Source organism: Rhincodon typus, chromosome 22 (genome assembly GCF_021869965.1).
Source record: "Rhincodon typus isolate 14 chromosome 22, sRhiTyp1.1, whole genome shotgun sequence".
Lineage (NCBI taxonomy): Eukaryota > Metazoa > Chordata > Chondrichthyes > Orectolobiformes > Rhincodontidae > Rhincodon > Rhincodon typus.
The window spans coordinates 14,395,116-14,414,804 of NC_063353.1; the positions used below are offsets into that span (position 1 = coordinate 14,395,116).

Genomic DNA, 19,689 nt, shown 5'->3' on the forward strand with positions numbered 1-19,689 from the left:
AAGCAAAGGCTAGTGTCAATTGACTGTGCAGTGTGGATTTAATTCAGCCATCCACTTACATTCCTGCTTCAACATCAAGGAGCAATTTATAGAAACTAGGAGCAGGAGCATGATGCAACTTTCAACTTGAAAGCAATAATTACAATAATTTTACAGTTGTACATAAACAAGGCATTAAACAACATTCAGGAATTCTCACTGCTTTCAAACCTGAAGTATTAGGTATCAGCAAAACTCCAAGTGAGAAAATTAGAAATTCAATTACCTTATCCTTTGGTTTGGTGTCACCTGTTAATCTCATAAGGTCAGATGTCAGTGAACTGCAGAAATAAAAAAGTAAAAAATCACTAAGAAACTAAACCTTCTTGTATACTCTGGGGAATATGATTCATAACTTATTTATTGTGATGCAGGATGAAGGTGCACCTTATATTTAGGTTAACTAAGTATTCCGCTTCCTCTCCCTCTTGCCCTTTTCTTGTCCTTCAAATGTAACCACATCATTGAAATGAGGAGGGAGAAAAACAGGAATTATAGACCAGCTATCTTAACATCAGTAGTAGGAAAAATGCTGGAGTCTATTATAAGTCTCCTGACACTACATGATTTAAAGTACCAACGGGATTATACAAAATCAACACGGAACAGGAGTAGGCAGTTTGCCTCTTCAAACATGATCCTCCATCTAATATGATCATGGCTGATCTGACATTCCTCATGTCCACTTTCCCAAGTTTTCCTATAAGCCTCAATTCCCCTACTGATCAATAATCCATCTCAGCCTTAAAATATTCACTGGGACTCTGCGGCCAGGAGTTGCAAAGACTCAAAGCCCGAAGGGAAAGAAGTTCTTCCTGAATCCAGTCTTAAATTGGCACCCCTTTATTCAGAGACTATGCCCTCTAGACCGAGACTCTCCCATGGAGGGGAATCATCCTCTAATAGAGTCCCAACCTATTCAGCCTTTGCTCATAAGACAATACCTCCATATTGGAAAGCATCTTAGTGAACCTTCTCTGAATTGCCTCCAATGAAATAATATCTTTTCTTAAATAAAGGTGACCAAACTGCTCTCAGTACTCCAAATGTGGTCACAGACTTCCCTACTCATACTCCAACCTTCCATTTGTCTTCCTGATTATCTGCTGCACCCGAGTACTAACCTTGTATTTTGTGCACAAGTATCCCCCAAGTCCCTTTGTGTTGCAGATTTCTGCAGTTTTTCTCTATTTAAACAATACTTTTTTTTTGTTCTCCCTCCCAAATTAACAATTTTACATTTTCAACATTGTATACCATTTGTCAACTTTTTGCCCACCCACTTAACCTATCAATATCTCTCAAATTGTGTGTATCCTTCTCGCAATTCGCCTTTCTACTTCTGTAGTGTCTGTAAATTTGGCTACAGTACATGTGCTTCCTTCCTCCAATTCATTAATTTCAATTGTAAATTTATAAATCTTATATTATTAGATTATAATTTTCCAGATGTGATGCAATTACCTCCTTAATTTATTCTAACCTTTCCCAACAATAGTGGTTAGGTTAATTCATTTACCTTACCCGTTTTTTGCCTCCCTTTTTGAATAGAGTCATCAAATTTGCCATTTCCCAATTCTCAAATACTTCTCCAGAATCCAAGGACTTTTGGAAAATTTAACCACTGCATCTACCATCTTTGTTGCTACTCCTCTCAGGATTGTGGTAATATGTTGGTACAAACTAAGAATCGGTTAGCACACAGGAAGCAGTAGGAATAACTGGTTAGTTTTCATAGTGGAAGTTGATGAGTGGAGTATTTGGTCCCCACCATTCACAATATATATCAACAATGCAGATGAGGTAATCAATTGTAATATTTCTAAGTTTGCTAAAGACACAAAACTAGTTGGCTGTGACTGATGAGGAGGATGCAAGGAAGCTTCAAGGCAATTTAGATAAGTTGAACGGGTGGGCAAGCCCATGGCAGATGCAATGTAAACATCTATAAATGTGAAGTTGTCCAGTTCTGACAGAAAATATTATTGAAATGAAGTAGATTGGAAAATGTTAATGTACAATGGGACCTCGGTTTCCAGTACACAGTCATTGAAAGCATGCATGGAGGTGCAGCAAGAATTAAGAAAAGAATTAGGAATGCCCAAGGTATGTCGACCTTTATTCCTACAGGGTTTAAGTGTTACTGCAGCTGTACAAGGCCTTGTGAAACCAAGTGATGTAATTAGGTAATGTGTGCAGTTCTGGTCTCCTTACGCAAGAAGAGATTTACTTGGTATAGAGGGAGCATAGCAAAGTTTCACCAGACATCTATGGGGCAACAGATTTGTTATATGAGGTGAGACTGAGTCAATTAGGCCTGTATTTCCTGGTATTTAGTAAAATGGAAGGGCGAGGGTGTTTCCAGAAGTCGGGGTCACAGTCTCAGGATACCTGACAGGCCAGTTTGGACCGAGAGAAGAGAAATCCAGGTTCAATGAACCAAATGGCCTACACTTATTCCTATTCCAAATTCTCACTATGCATTTATACATAAACCAAAATGCCTTGCCTACTGACAAAACAGGTCCACAGTGGATGCTATTTCCCTAGCACTACTCTCATCCCCTGGAACATCTAGATAATAAGGATACCTACATCAGACTCCTATTTAGGGACTGGAGCTCCACCTTCAACACTATAATCCCAACCAATCTAATCTCAAAACTCAGAGCGAGGTCTCAGTTCCGCCCTCTGCAACTGGATCCTCAGCTTTCTGACCCACAAACTGCAATCAGTGAAGATAGACAACAGCACCTCCTCAACACAGGCATGCTGCAAGGATTCGTACTCAGCCTCCTCCTGTACTCCTTGTACACTCACGACTGTAGCCAAATTTCGTACGAATGACATCTACAAGTTTGCTGACATCACTGTTGTAGGCCGGATAACAAATAATAAGTCAGAATACACAGAGGACAGAGTGCTCGTTTTAAAGTTTTGGCAAAGATCTGTAGTTCGGGTTCTGGGTGAGGTTGTTGACTTGCTCACCCAGACGTTTCGTCATCATATTAGGTGATATCATCAGTGGAGCCTCTGATGAAGCGGTGTTATTCGACTCGATTTGGAATTTATACTGTCTGGTCTGTTATGGTGAGTAGTGTCATTTCCAGTTTTAATCTGTATTTGTATATGGGGTCCAATTCTATGTTCATTGATTGCATTACAGGTGGAGAACCATGCCTCTAGGAATTCCAGTGCGTGTCTATGTTTGATTGGGCTACTATGGTTACCTGCCTTCATTGTCTGAATGTACCAATATTATTAAGGAGAGTTCCTCGTGCCATTTTGCTGCTAGTTGATGTTCATGTATTCTGATGGCTAGTTTCCTTCCTGTCTGTCCGATGTGATGTTTGTGGCAGTCGTTGCATGGTATTTTGTAAACCACGTTGGCTCTGCATGTCGTGGGAATAGGGTCTTTAATCCCTGTAAATGTTTGTTGTAGAGTGGCTGTGGGCTTGTGGGCCACCATGATTCTGAATGGTCTTAGGAGTCTTGTTGTCAGTTCCAATATGTTCTTGATGTATGGCAGTGTGGCCAGTGTGTTAGGGCGTACTGTGTCCTCCTGTTGTTGTCTGTTTAGTAGGCATCTGCGGATGAAGTTGCGGGGATATCTGTTTATAGCGAGCATTTTGTATAGGTGCTCTTCGTCTTTCCTGCATAGTTCCGGGGTGTTGCACTGAGTCCTGGCCCGTTTAAATAGTGTCCTAATGCAGCTTTGTTTGCGGGTGTTGGGGTGGTTGCTGTGGAAGTTGAGGATTTGATCCGTACGGTTGCTTTTTTGTATACTGAGATTTGGAACTCCCCATTGGTCATATGCTCAACTTTAACATACAGAAATGAAAGTTGATTGCTGTTTTCTTCATTCCTTTTGAATTTAATCCCTGTGAATATGCTGTTGATGAGGTGGTGGGTCTCTTCTAATCTATTGTGTTTAATAATGACAAACGCGTCGTCTACATACCGGATCCAAGTTTAGGTTGAATGCGGGGGAGGGTGGGGTGTTCTAGTCTTTGCATGACTACTTCTGCAATGAGTCCTGAGATGGGTGACCCCATTGGTGTACTGTTGATCTGTTTGTCTCCTTGACCATTAAAGATAAATTTATTTCATCATAGCCACTCTATGACAGACACTTACAACGACCCCATTCCCACCACATGCAGAACCAACGTGGTTTACAAAATACCATGTAACGATTGCCACAAACCTTACATCAGACAGACAGGAAGGAAACAGGCCATCAGAATACATCAACATCAACTAGCAGCAAAATGGCACAACAAACTTTCCTTAATATTGGTATACTAAGACAATGAAAGCCAGTTTAACTGGGACAAGGTAATTACAGTAGCCCAAGCCAAACAGACTTGCACAGGAATTCCTACAGGCACCTAGGTTCTCCACCTGTAATGCAATCAATGAACACATAGAATTGGACCCCATATACAAAACCATGCTGATTAAAACCGGAAACGACACTACTCACCATAACAGACCAGACAGTATAAATTCCAAGCAGAGTAGAATAACACCGCTTGATCAGAGGCTCCACTGATGATGTCACCTAGCACGGTGACAAAACGCCTGACCAAGAACAGGCCAGCTCGGTGAGCAAGTCAACAACCTCAGAGTGCTTGGTGACGTGGTGCAATGATAACAACCTCTCTCTCAAGGTCAGCAAAACAACAGAACTGATCATTGACTTCAGGAAGAAAAGGAGGACAACACATCCCTGTGGAGCGGAGGTGGAGAGGGTCGAAAGCGTCAAGTTCCAAGGAGTGACGGTAACCAACAATCTTTCCTGTACCTTCCATAGATGCAATGGTCAAGAAGGCACAACACCGCCTCTTCTTCCTCAGGGGGCTTAGGATATTTGGCATGTCCATTCGGACCCTCATCAAGTTTTACAAATGCCCTACAGCAAGTATTCTACCCGGGTGCATAACGCCTTGGTACGGCGCCTGCTCTGCCCAGGACTGTAAGAGACTATAGAAAGTTGCGTACACAGTCCAGGCTGAGACAAAAGCCAACCTCCCATGCTTGTTGCCACAAGAAGACTTCCAACATCAAAGACCCCTCCCACCCTGGTTACACTCTCTTTTAACCTCTTCCGTCAGGCAGAAGATACACGAGCTTGAACATGCATACCAACACGTTTAAGAATAGCTTCTTCCCTGCTGCTGAGGGGACATCTCAAATTTCAAATCTAATGTTGATCATGCTTCTGTGCACCACCTATGCAGCTGTAACTTTGTATGGCTCACTGTCTAAATACAGAATGATCTGTATGTCCTTGTATGTTAGGATCTGCCTGTACTGCTTACAAAACAAAGTTTTCACTGTACTTAGGTACATGTGACAAAAAATACAATTCATCAATAATTCTGCAGACACTTTAGTTAAGTAACTCTCAAACCAACTGAAAAGCCATTTTCATCTAGTTCCTCCAAATAGAGGACAAAGGCACAATTTCCGATAAAATTCTAGAATTGCTCAAAAACAAGGGTTTTCCAGCCGCTATCAAAAACCGAGAACTAGGGAAATAAATTAGTCACAACATCATTTAAGCCAATATCTTAGATGCAGTCTGCTTTAAAAAGATGTGATACCCCGTACACGTCATGGTCTTGATCATATATGGAAGGAGATCCAAATTTTAGCATAGCTGTTTCTAAAAGCTATTTCTAGAACTTCACAATGGCTGGTTTTGAAGTAATAATGCATTGTTACAAACAGCCTATTGCCTTTTAGATTGTACTTCAGCTTCCGAATGAAGGTGAACAGTTCACCAAAAACTAAATGTGAATCAATGCCCCTTGATTCAAGTACTATACATAGAATATGACTATGATTGTATTCAGCATTAGTCAGTTATTTTAAAAAGTGGATACAGAGAAATGGGCTGACATAAAGATGGATGAACAAAGTTTACAATTTAAACTAGACCACACCATAGACAGAGTGCGTCTCAAATAAAATAGGAGCTTTACAGGTGGATGCTGAAATAACCACAGTTAATTAACCAGAATAGCTTCAGATTTCAGAAATTTTTGTTCAAGGAGCTAGTTTGTACAAACAAGATTCAAATCTTAAGTAAACAGTAATATTTAAATCATCTTTGTGCCACTTTGCAGACTCAACTTCTTACTGAAACAGGCTGAAATAGCCCTCTCAAAACCTAATAAGTAGATGATCTATTATGAATCATTAAACACAAATTAAGTTTATAACTGTAGTTTCGTTGGCATTTTCCATGGATCACCAAGTTATGTTTACACTCAACATTCAAAGCCTGTAGTCTAAACTTGACATGGCAAGGAACCATAACAAGAGGAATTCGTCAATTGGGCCATTTCAAAATATAAATATTTTGAGGGTCTATCAGCCACTCCAAGAGCAGTCAGTTAGCTATTAAATTCAGGGAGTCTAAAAAGTGGGCGTACTACTATACAACTGCTGCCTTTTCTATTCAGATCTTGCAAAAGCTTTTCTTTCAAAGGTAAATCAGGAAAGGAAAGCAGAGCATTTATGATGGTTTTTATGATTTCGGAATATGGATAAGTCATGCTGTTAGTGAACTGAATTAGGTGAACAGTAACTGAAAATGGTTCAGTACATAAGCCTCAAGATCATTCCAATCTCCCAATTCTCCTTGGAGATCTTCCAACCTGGTTGCAGAGATAGTGCAAGTGATTTAGAGAATTGAAAATGCAACCCTCTTATTCAAAAAGTCTGTCAGTCAGTTTAATCGCAATGGTGAAAAACTGATTCGGGAAAAACTTAAGTCATGTGGAAAAATATAGATTAACTAAGGAAAACTTATAGATTTTTTCCTAAGCAAATCATGCTCAACTAACTTAATTTTGTGCATTTCACTATCCAAGTAACACTTATGGATGTATTGAGCTCAGGAAAGGCACAGTGAAAGTCATCTGAATTCATGGTCAGACACAACTTGAAAACACTGTAGAACAAAAAGTTTTAGGAAAGTGCAAGCATTAGCTCTGGAATCCCTGTCTGTGTGATTAAAGATCAGCAGATAGAGCAAAGACAACGGGGTGCCAGTCTAGATGAATAAGCAAATGTAAAGACAATATGCAATTGTCGCACTGAAGGTTGAGTTAGACCATCGAACAAGGTTGAACTAGTGCTAAAAACAATGTTGCTGGAAAAGCTCAGAAGCTCTGGCAGCATCTGTGAAGGAAAAAACAGAGTTAACAGTTTGGGTCCAGTGACCCTTCCTCAGACCTCGTGATAATTTAGAACTTAAAGAACTAATACAACTGAATTTCTCAAATGCATCTATGTCAACAACTGCCCTGCTGGTAATTATACTTTTGCTGGCATTTAGCAATGACAGGATTGGATTATCTGAAGGAGTAAATCATTATCTGCTTAGCATCTTGACAAAGTACCAGAGCTTCCAAGATGTCCTCCAATTATTTACCAAGTAAGAGGCAAATTTAGTTTCTAAATATACAGGTTTCTTCAAACTACATTATTAAGTAAATTAACTTTGCTAACAGCAGGTTATAAAATTGTGACAAATTCTTGAACTTATTAGTAATTTATTTATTTCGTTCAACAAATTACTTCAGCAAAACACCATGGAAATAATTTGACAACTTTTTAAAGAAATGATAAAGCTTACAAGACATACAGAAATGAAAAAGCAATACTCTTCAGCACTGCTGGAACATCATCTTACCTGCCTTCTGTTGCAGGACTAGACACATTTTCTTCTTCACTGCTTTCATCTCCATTTTCTAAAAGTTATTACAAAACGTAAAAGTTATCCTTTAATCTGCATTCAAGGTTCCTAGAGATATCAGAAACTTACAAATTTTGTAGACTAAGATTAGATGTATATTTGTGCTAGTTGCTTTTGCTGTGCCTAACAGTTGTGCAGAAATTTAAAGATGCCTAAAAGGTTACTCAGCAGTAAAAAGGTCAGAGGTGGTCAAGTCACGAGAGCAACAGTTAACTTGTTTACAATAGCCATCTGAATGGCAAGAAAAAGCAGTAGAGATTATTCTGTTATTACTTCTGTATTTTAAATTACATGGAAATTCTAGCAACAATTTGAAATGTTAACTATAAAAATTTGAATGCAGTCATGGCCAATTTATCTTATGCTGAATTAACAGCAAACAATTCTGAGCATTCTTGATAAAAATATATGTTATTACTGGCTGATGTCAAGATGACACTGATTAATTTCACACTAAAACCTAGAAATGAGAGAATAGTAGTTCTTGTTCTGGATTGGTGACCTGGAAAATTCATATATCCTTAAGTCACAATTTTCACTGTCTGGACAAAATTAAGGTATGTTTTCAAATTGAACTGCCATGAACAATTAATATTTAGAGTTAATAAAAATACAATTCCAGTTACATTTAAAAACAGGTATTCTACATTGATCCTAAGATTATATAAAATTAATTATATATTTCCACATAATGACGGCAATGTATCCTTAAATCACAATTTTTTCACAACATAAACAAGTGGAAAATAAATTAACAAGCGACAGCAAAAGACTGAGGTAAAGTAACAATACTAAATAGTTATACCAGAAATTTTCAGCTGTGTTCTCCACAGTATTGACACTTGCATTTGTTTTTGCTTTGTAGATTTCAGTTTTCATCCCCTACCCCAAGAGTAAAAAGAATAAACTTAAATACATCTAAGGTTGTTATGATTTTTGCGGTCCCAATCTTCTTTAGGCAAGATCCACTGCTGGGCTACAGTTTAATTAGATTCCAGATACATTTGGTTAGGATGGCACTCAATGATTAGCTGTTTTAATTGAAAAGCTAACTAAAATTTTAATAAATTAGCTTAGAACACAAACAGCTTTGGTTCATAAACAAAAGGATTTCTTTGATACTGGCAAACAAAGTAGCCAAACTAGTTGTTTGTGGCTAACTTCAATGTCAATAGTGATCATTCAAACAGGACAGAGACAGTCAACCAAGTTTAATTCTTCTGGGGTCAGTCATGGACGAACATAAATGCAGTGTCAACTAAGGGAAATTAAGGCCTGTCTTGGGTGCACGGCTCTTTTTTTAAAAAGTTACTGCACACTTTGCGTGTGAAAAATAAAAAGAATGAAGATGATACTGAAGGCAAGTAATTTAGTGCTACTTTGGTTCATTTTCCACAAAGGAATTTTACCAGGTCTTTTCTAGAGTGGAAGAATGGTAAATGAGGGAAAATTTCAAAGCAAATTTAGAGGAGAATATAAAAATATCATGATCCACTACTTGCTCTAGTAAAGAAAATCGTTCAACTGGGTACTTAGTAGGTCAAGCCCAGAAGAAAATGTTCCTAGTGCTTGTTCATTGCAATTATAACACCATTACAAGAGTGAAAATGCAAAAAAATTAATACAAGCTTCCATTTCACTGTGGTGATCTACTGACTTCAAATATTACACTAAACAAAAGAAATGCTGTTTCATTTCATGTATTTACGTAAAAATTAGTCAAAATTCTACAAAAGTACACAGCTGTTTGCTAAACATGGGATCCCTCTCTCAGATGTGAATGTGAATTATACTACAGGATGAGCTCAAAGCTACGTTTAAAAAAAAAATCAGTGGGTTGCTCAAGACCTGATCTCAGGACATAATCTTGTAAGCTCAAGTACAATGCACCAGGAAATTACAGCATGTTCAACAAAATCAGAATTGGATTAAAAATTGAGCTTCATGGAATCTCTATTCTTGCTTGTTTACTGCTAAATACAGAAGTAAGCTGCATTGGTTGTTGGGGTTGTAGACATGCTTGCCGAGCCGGTGTGTTTGGTTGCAGGTGTTTCGTCACCCTGCTAGGTAACATCACCAGTGCACCTCCGGTGAAGCGTCAGTTTGTTATTTATATGCCTTGGTTTGCTGGGGTGGTTGGCATTACTTCCGGTTCTGTTTCTCAGTGGTTTGTATATCGGGTCCAGTTCAACGTGTTTGTTGGAGTTCCGGTTGGATTGCCAAGCCTCCAGGAATTCCCTGGTATGTCTGTTTGGCTCGTGCTATTATGGATGTGTTGTCCCAGTCGAACAACACAAAACTAATTCCTAGACCTTCACCATTGTGCATTATGCAGCCAAGAATCTATTTCTTTTGTAATGAGGATTTACATTCTTCTCAGGTGATTTTCAAGTCAAGTTTAAATGTGCCCAGAAAATTGAAATTGAATGACTCTTGCCCTGGGAGATGCACCTAGCACGCTTCGTTGGAGAGAAGAAAAGCAAAACAACTTCCCTTACCTACACTCAAGGATGCCAATTTTCAACGTTAGATGAAATGGAAACTATGTATGAAGATATATAGCAACAGTTGGATGGGGTTGTGAAAGGTAGCAGAAATCTACAGTTTAATATAGAGGAATTTATACAACTGTATAAATGCCATCTGCAACTTTTTAGTTTTGAATTCTCAGACTCTGATTTACATCATCTAGATGGTTCAGCAACAAAATGTTTAAGAATTGCCTTCTAGTACTTCAAGCCTCTTGACCTTTTCCAAAAGGACCATGTATTGTAAGAACTGAAACAGTATGCAAAGTCACTGGAAGTACCAGAGACAGTTAAATATGACCAAACAACAGCACGATGCAGGCTTTTTGTGATGTTGACTCAAACCATGTTTAGCTCAATCAAGATAACTGCGCTGGAAACCAGCTTTAATGGAGCATCACCAAAAAGATAATGTAGTAGTGTTGAAAAATATTAGAGGTAGAACTTATTTAGAAGAACTCAAAAGAAATATGTGAGCGATAAGAAAACAAAGCAAGCTGATTTCATTTCTCCGCTACAGGACAAATGATCTGTCCTCAATCATAGGTGAAAAATAGCATAACGTCACGAAATGCAAACAGATAGATCAAGGAGGCTTATAGGATATGTAAGGCACTGAAAGCAGGAAAGGGTCAGTGTCAACAGGAAGAACTGGGGGCTTGTGACAAATTTCAAAATTAGGCACTGACAGAATCTGAATTAGTGGTGTATAGCTACACAAAACTAAAAGTGCAGTTTTTGGCATAAAACTACAAATCTGCACAAAAACAATCCTCACCACTATAATGTGTTTGAGAAATTCATATTCTAGTTAGCACATTTAGGTTTATTTTGAACAATGATTTTTATTTATCATGTGAAGAGATAGGACACGTTTGTTGCAAATGAAAAGAACTTGGTGGTCTTTTTCAAAACATATGTTTTGTGCAACATTTCTGACAGGCAAAGTCAAGTAGTAACATTCCAATTTCTTCAAAATTCTATAGATGGCTGCCAGAAAGGAGACCTCTGAAAGTATTTGAAAACTGAACAACTTACAGGAATTAAATATCCCACTTTAGAGATAAGCATTTAGTATTCCTTTCTTTTTAATTTTAGCCTTCAGTCATAACAATTGTTACTTTACCTTAAGACAATTACTAATATTAGGCATTTTTCTAAATTTGAAGATTGATGGGTCATCTCAAATTGTAAATTCTTAGGCCAGAAGATTAAGATCATTGCTAAGAGTAGACAGGTAATTTCCTGTATATCCATCCAACATTCACACAGAAAATGCTTGGATTGGCCACAGAAAAAAATATATAGTTTTATGGTTACCTTAAATGAACTATAAAAAAAGATGATCAGCATAATTTAGACAAGTGCAGATATTGATTTTTGAATAAAGGTCAGTTTAGCCCGATAACATATTTTCTATATTTAACAAGTTAGCAGTCTTGAACTGACAACAAAACTGCTCCTCAGTTTACACCAATACATACCTCTAGATTGCCCGATCTGTAATTTACTCTCTCTTTGTATCAAAAATAATAACTATCAATCAGAGTTTGGGGACTTACTCAAATTGCTAGTGCTCAAATTACTTCCACAACCTAATATAGGACTTGTAGTCTTCCATGATGGTGCACGGAGACAATAATGTTATGAATTTCACAAATTATTCTTTGAGGAAACCATTAGAGAATCTCTTATAGACATTATTCATATTTTAAATAAATGTCTTGAGCTAAATTGTTAGTTTGTATTTATACATGTTAATTTTGTTTATACTACTATAAATATACAAGTATTCTCAGATTTATCCACTTCCGTCAATTATACATTCACAATATCCATAAATTATACCATTACAGTAATGAATTAAAGGAGTAACAAACAGAAAGAATCCAGGCCTGCAGTGATTTCATATACAGTAGATAGAAATTTTCAACACTTAAAAGGTGTAAATGGAGCTAACACTTTGCCACAATGATCAGTAGTTAACATCTGGAGCACATGTATATGATGTTTCAATGGTTCACATGATGTAAACAGTGGTGGTAAGTCAGGAAAAATGATGATCTGCATTCAGTTCCCATAAATGCTGCATGCAGACTTTAAACATTTACAGTTGTTATTTAAAGATGCAGCAAGGTTAGCATACAAGCTTGTTTAGTAAACCATGCAGTTACACGTAACAGTAGGCACAATTAACTTACCAGTAGGTATGCTATCTAGTTCTGCGTAAATAATAGCAATGGGGAAACAAAAGAAAAGCAACAAACCAATCAAATGGAATCCACTGTATTAAAAAAATCTGTCCTATAGAATCATTAGCAAGAACGAACCAGTGCTGAAATAAAAAAAATCTAAAGCTACATTCATAGCACTTCCTGTAGAATTACACTATTGTTGAAAACATAATTAGTATTCAAAAAGCTAATTATTTTGAATGGTCAGAGCCCTTAAATGATGCACAGTCCAACAGGTAATAAGAATTTTACTTCTATAAAAGGAACACTTTCAAGTTCTAGCAATTCGGATGTTTCACCCAAATGCAGCACCTCAGGATATTCATAATTAGGCAGTACTAATTGCATAAAAATCCATCCACCAACTTCCGTTTTAAATTTCCAAATGCAAAGCCACAACTTACATGGCACACACTACAAAGACTGATTCACCAGGTTGAAGCTATAATGTTTAAAGAAACATATACCAAGATAATTGAAAAATAAATGTTACAGATGCTGGAAATTGGAAATGTAAACAGTAATTGCTAGAACTGGTCGATAGACCAGACATTATCTGTGGAGAGAAAGAGTTACCGTTTTAAGTCAGCAATCATTTGCCAGAACTTCAAGACATTTCCAGTATTTTCTGCTTATATATCAAGATAATTGAGCAATTCTATATTAATTTATTAAGAAATTAGAATTTACTCTCATCATTGGTTGCCTTTTTATTAAATGATAAAAAGTTTTAACCAGCCAATAAATTATGCTGTGATCAATTGCTCATCAAATGATAGGAACTGCAAAATGGTCAATGTATTGCATCTTGCAAAAGAACTTGCTGCTTTATGCAATTCTTCACTGTGATATCTCTATTAGTCAGCAGGAAATTGAGATGCAAATATACAAGGAGAACTCATATCTGCAAGAATAATAGGGTTGTAATTGTAGGGGATTTTAACTTTCCAAACACCGACTGGGGCTGCCATAGTGTTAAGGGCTTAGATGGAGAGGAATTTGTTAAGCGTGTACGAGAAAATTCTCTTATTCAATGTGTGCACGTACCTAGCAGAGAAGGAGCAAAACCTGACCTTCTCTTTGGAAATAAGGCTAAGCAAGTGACTGCGGTGTTAGTGGGGGAGCACTTTAGGGCAAGTGATCATAATACTACTAGTTTTAAAATAGTTATGAAGAAGGATAGACCTGATCTGAAAAAGTTAAAAGTTTAAATTTGAATGCCAATTTTGATGGTAGTAAGCAGGAACTTCAAAAGTTGATTGGGGGAGACTGTTCACAGGTAAAGGCACAGTTGGAAGGTGGGAAGCCTTCAAAAATGAGATAATGGGAATTCAGAAACAGTATATTCCTGTTCGTGAGAAGGCAAGACTGGTAGATGTAAGGAATGCTGGATGACTAGAAAAATTGAGGCTCTGGTTAAGAAAAAGGAGGTACATGTCAGGCATAGACAGCTGGATTGAGTGATTCCCTAGAGAAATATTAAAGGGCAATAGGAGTATACTTAAGAGGGAAATCAGGAGGGCAAAACGGGGACATAAGATAGTTTTGACAAATAGGGTTAAGGAGAATCCAAAGAGGTTCTACAAATACATGAAGGGCAAAAAAAAGTAACTACGGACAGAATAGGGCCCTGCAAAGATCAATGAGGTTGTCTATGTTTGGAACACAGGAGATGGGGGAGCTACTAAACAAGTATTTTGTGTCAGTATGTATTGTGGAGAAGGACATGGAAGTTAAGGGACATGGTGAAATAAATACTGATATTTGATAAGTGTCGATAATACAGAACAGGAGGTGCTGGTGATCCTAAAAACGCAGAAAAGGTAGATAAATCCCCAGGACCTGATCAGGTGTATCCCAGAACTTTGTAAGAAGCTGGGGAAGAGATTGCTGGGCCCCTTGCTGAGATATTTGTATCAACAGCCATGGGTGAGGTGCTGGAAGACTGGAGGGTAGCTAATATGGTAGCATTATTAAAGAAAGGTTGCAAGGAAAAGCCAGGGAACCACAGACCAGTGAGCCAGACATCAGTGGTGGGCAAGTTGTTGGAGGGAGTTCTGAGGGACAGGATTCAGATGTATTTGGAAAGCCAAGGGCTAATTAGGGATAGTCAAACATGACTTTTGCATAGGAAATCATATCTCACTAATTTGATTGCGTTTTTTGAAAGAGGTGACAAAGAAGATTGAAGACGACAGAGTGGTACAAGTTGTCTATATGGATTTCAGCAAGGTGCTGGACAAGGTCCCACATGATTGACTGGTTAGCAAGTTTGGATCACATGAAATCCAGGGGAAGCCAACTGAATACAGAACTAGCTCGAAGGAAGAAGACAGAGGGTGGTGGTGGTGGAGGGTTGCTTTTCAGACTACAGGCCTGTGACCAGTGGTGTGCCACAACAATCGGTGTTGAGTCCACTGCTTTTCCTCATTTTATATAAATGATTTGGATGCGAAAATAGGAGGTATGATTAGTAAGTTTGCAGATGACACCAAAATTGATGGTGCAGCGGACAGTGAAGGTGGTTATCTGACAGTACAGTGGGACCTTGATCAGATGGGCCAATATGAGTGGCAGATGGAGTTTAATTTAGATAAATCTGAGGTGTTTCATTCTGGTAAGGCAAATCAGCCCAGGACTTATACACTTAATGGTAGGGCCATGGCAACTGTTGCCAAACAAAGAGACCTATGGACGCAGGTGCACTGTTCCTTGAATGTGGAGTCATACATAGACAGGATGGTGAAGGTGGCACTTGGCATGCTTGCTTTCATTGGTCAGTGCACTGAATATAGGGGTTCAGACATCATGTTGTGGCTGCACAGGATATTGGCGAGACCATTTTCAGAATACTGCGTTCAGTTCTAGTCTCCCTGCTATAGAAAAGATGTTGTGAAACTTGAAAAGGTTCAGATAAGATTTACCAAGATGTTGCAGGGATTGGAAGGTTTGCGCTACAGGGAGACGCTGAATAAACTGGGGATATTTTCCTTGGAACATCAGAGGCTGAGGGGTGACCTTATATAGATTTATAAAATCATGAGAGGCACGAGTTGGTGAATAACCAAGCTCTTTTGTCCTGTGTGGGGGAATGCAAAACTAGAAGGCAGAGGTTTAGGGTGAGAAGGGGCAAGATTTAAAAGGGACCTAAGGGGCAACATTTTCACACAGAGGGTGGTGCATAAATGGAATGACCTGCCAGAGGAGGGGAGTACAATTAGAACATTGAAAAGGCATCTGGATAGGTACATTAATAGGAAGGGTTTAGAGGGGTATGGACCAAATCCTGGCAAAAGGGACTCGATCAGTTTAGGATAAATGGTCAGCGTGGAGAAGTTAGACTGAAGGGTCTATTTCCATGCTGTAGAATTCTATGACTGGAATAGTCTTGAAATAAAAATATACTGAAATCAAAGATATAATAATCTGGTATAATTAGAATCTGAAAGTTAGTTGTGAACTAAACAAACAATCTGCTGTTTAGATGCATCATATCTTGTATCAGCAAAGTTAACCTCCAGAAAGCAGATCAAGAGAAGTTAAAATAAGTTGGACCATTTCAAATAAAAGGAAAGTACTGCAAATGTTAGAAATCTGGAATGACGACAGAAAATGCTGGAGAAACCCAACAAGCCTGACAGCATCTATGGAGAGTGATCTGTTCAGTTTCAAAATGTCTTTGGTCTCTTAATGTTAACTCAGTTTTTCTCTCCACTGAAGGTGTTAAACCAGCTGAGTTTCTCCAGCATTTTCCGGTTTTAAACCTGTTCAAATGGTAGCCAAATCAGCTTCTGTAGAACTGGTGATGTCCCAGACCTGCTCTAGAACCACTATATATTGTGATCAAGAGCAGGGGTTTGGACAAAGAAATTATCCAAAACTTAACCACAATGTACTGCCAATAATCCTGTCTTGTTGCCCTGGCTGATATCAACCAACATTAAAAGTCCAGGTCTTAAAAGGTGCTTTCAGTTCACATGGCTCAGTGATGCTTGTTATTACTGGAGCAACCTTATTGTCATAGAAAATAAATACTGATGCAACTAGAACCCAAACTGAATTGCCGTAAAATTCAAATACACTTAACAGATTGTGGTAGGTATCATCAGCACTGGGTTCTCCCTTTCTGCACTGAAATTGTGATAATCTTTCACGTTTTATGGGCCATTTAAGATTCAGCACCAGGCATTTTAAATCACAATGAATAACTGATGTTGTCTGAGGAAATGGTACGATTTGAAAGCATGGAGAATGTATTGTTAAGTTCTAAGAAGTGAAGGGTAAGAATGCTCCAAAACTTTTCACAATCCTGGGAGGTTAATATGGACAGATTTAGAAACCGATGTAAAGGATGCATCCCTTTTTCTCTGGGATATCACAAAGCCAGAGAAGCACATACCAATAAAAAGCATTGCACATAAAAAGCAAAATTCTTGACATTCCAGCAGTGCATGGGAAATGAGAGCCACTTCAGTGCTAAACAGCTCTCTCCCACATACGAGTCAGGCAAATTCAATCCAAAAAATTGATATCGGAATAAGATATGGATCGACAGGTATCTCTGGAGTTTATTGTTGTCTTTTGTTTCTAACTGGAATGACAAAAAGCTTAAATCTGTCAGGTGATTTTTAAGCCAGGAATTAACCTGCTTCTATTAGTGCCCTTGAAATTCTGAGTGAGTTTATTTTTAATATCATTGCCAGATTTAAATTTCATTTTGGATTTGAGACTGTAAGGAAGTACCTAATCAACGACATTCATTGTCCAAAAACACAAGAAAGCAGTGGTAAAACCAAGAAATTTTCTACTGCTCCCAACAAGAACTAAAAATATTTTGCCTTCAACCTCAACATTTCTCACCAATAGTCCTCATCTATAAACTTTGCAAGTCTCAATTTCTCCATGCTCTTCACATTGGTGTTCCACTTTCTCAAACCAAACTGCAACCAGAACTTTGTTGATCACATCAAAATTTAACCCTTATTCACACTTTCACATCTAACAATCCCCAAAAGCTTTTAATTGATCGATGATGGCTTTGCCTCTAGTTACCCTTGAGGAGTTGGTGGTGAGCTGCCTTCTTGAACTTCTGCAATCCATCTAGTTCAGGTACACCTTTGGAAGGCAGCTCCAGGATTTTGATTCACCAATAACAAAGGAATAGCGAAACTCCATATCAGAGCTGTGCGGAGCATGGACGGGAATTTGCATTTGGGGATGCTCTCATGCACCTGGTGCTCTTGCCTTCAGGTGAGGGAGGTCATAGATTTAGAAAGTGATGTCAAAGGAGGCTTGGCAAGTTGCTGCAGGACATCTTGTATGTAGTATGCAGCGCTGTCACAATGTATTGCTGGTGGAGGGAATACATATTGATGGTGTTGGCTGCAGTGTCAATCAAGTGGGTTGCTACATCCTGGATGCTGTCTAGCTTTTTGAATGATGGTGGAGTTGCACACATTCAGGCAAATTGATTCTTTCATCACACTCCTAACTTGTGCTTTGTAGGTAGTGAACAGTCTTTGGGGAGTCAGGAGGACAAGTTACACATTGCAGAATTCCCAACTTCTGAACAGGTTTTTCAAGCCACAGTATTTAGATGACTGGCTCAGTTCAGCTTCTGGTCAATTATAGTGCCTGTGAATGTCAGAGGGTGGTGGTCAGATTTGGTTGGAGATGGTCATTGTCTAGCACTTGTGTGGTGTGGATTTACTTGCCAGTCATCATACAAGCCTGAATGCTGCCTAGGTTTTACTGCATATGAACATAAGCCTATACCTCCATGTAGCAATCTTATTGATCTGCATTAAAAAGTCTTAAAAATACCTCTCTGGGCCAAGTTTTCATTCAGGTGATAAAGCCCATGGTTAAAAAATGAGGGATTCCACTGTACAAATTTTTAAACAACTATAAATTCTGACATCAGCAAGATTTCTAACAAAAACAAATTCAATGAAGTGCTGCTGAATTTCTGGGATTGTAGATAACCCATTCAAATTAGACAACTGGGCCAATCTATTTTTTTTTAAAAAAAGATTGTACTACAAATAAATTGTTCATTAAATTTGGTGTTTACAATCTAAAATGCTCGATTCATAAAAATGTAATCTGAAAACTACCCATTAGCATTGTACTGTTAAAGGTATTTCAATAACTTTAGCTGCCCTGACTTTGGTCTTGCAAACATCAGGACAATCTATGATTTGCAAAACTTCAGTACTTTTTAAACAACAACAACAAAAAAAACTTAAGCAGTAAAAGTTTTTAAAATCAGATTTACTGTGGATAATCATGATTTGATACTTGGGAGGTTTTACCTTGCAAATAAAATTCAGCATCCACAGTACAATTCAAATTGTCCTTTGATTTCTAGAGTGGAAACCAAGAGGGCAGACAGATACCACACACTCTTCTACATCAATTTTTTTAATATACCCACCTGCTACTGAATACGCATTGGTTGCATTTTTGTGTTTCCAGTTTCTTAATACATGCTACAAAATAATCTCTTTGCTCTGGTCTCATCCACATGTCCAGGAGAAGTTCAAAGCCTCTTATCAGAAATCATTAGCTTTAAGGCAACAACATATTGGTATGCTTTTCCAAACTGGGAAAACTAAAGAAAATTTACTCTCCAATTGAATAAAATATTTATAGCTTAAGTAAATATTTTTACCATATATTTTTCTACACATTTTCCAAGACCAATTTATTCATGACATCCTTACATGTGAAAATAATAAATGAGTAAATAATACTGAAAAAATTCATTCCAAACAGCATTAATACAAAGTGCCAGCAACGAAGTGGATAAAAAAATCTAAATTACATCATGCACTGTAAACAAAATAGCATGCCACCGGTGAAAGTAAGAGGTGTAGTTACCTTGCAAAGCATTTCCAAGTAAAGCTTCTAGCTCTGGATTAAATTCAGCCTTCTCTTTTAACATATGGAATAGCAGTTGGTTTTGAGTAGAACTGTTTATTTCGATTTGCTTCACACGACCTTCTAGAATCTTAATTTGAGATTCCTTCTGAGCAGCTTGGAGACCCTAAGACAGATCAGAAAAAGGATTTTTGTTTTCAAAAATGCAGTTAAAAATCGAAATATCAGATTACTT

The 19,689-nt window shown here is 37.9% G+C and overlaps 1 protein-coding gene across 5 annotated transcripts in view; it reads right to left on the bottom strand.

The window, feature by feature from the left end:
• The window catches only part of LOC109933577 (kinesin-like protein KIF21A), a 133,896-nt gene that overhangs the window by 26,249 nt on the left and 87,958 nt on the right, over positions 1–19,689 (bottom strand). For 4 of the 5 annotated variants that reach the window (XM_048610118.1, XM_048610119.1, XM_048610116.1 and 1 more), the window contains exons 22-25: positions 19,455–19,620; positions 12,540–12,560; positions 7,748–7,805; positions 266–320 (exon numbers count right to left, since the gene is read on the bottom strand). In XM_048610118.1, coding sequence (XP_048466075.1) covers positions 266–320; positions 7,748–7,805; positions 12,540–12,560; positions 19,455–19,620 — 300 coding nt within the window. The remainder of the gene's footprint in view (positions 1–265; positions 321–7,747; positions 7,806–12,539; positions 12,561–19,454; positions 19,621–19,689) is intronic. The other variant, XM_048610117.1, reaches the window with a different exon arrangement.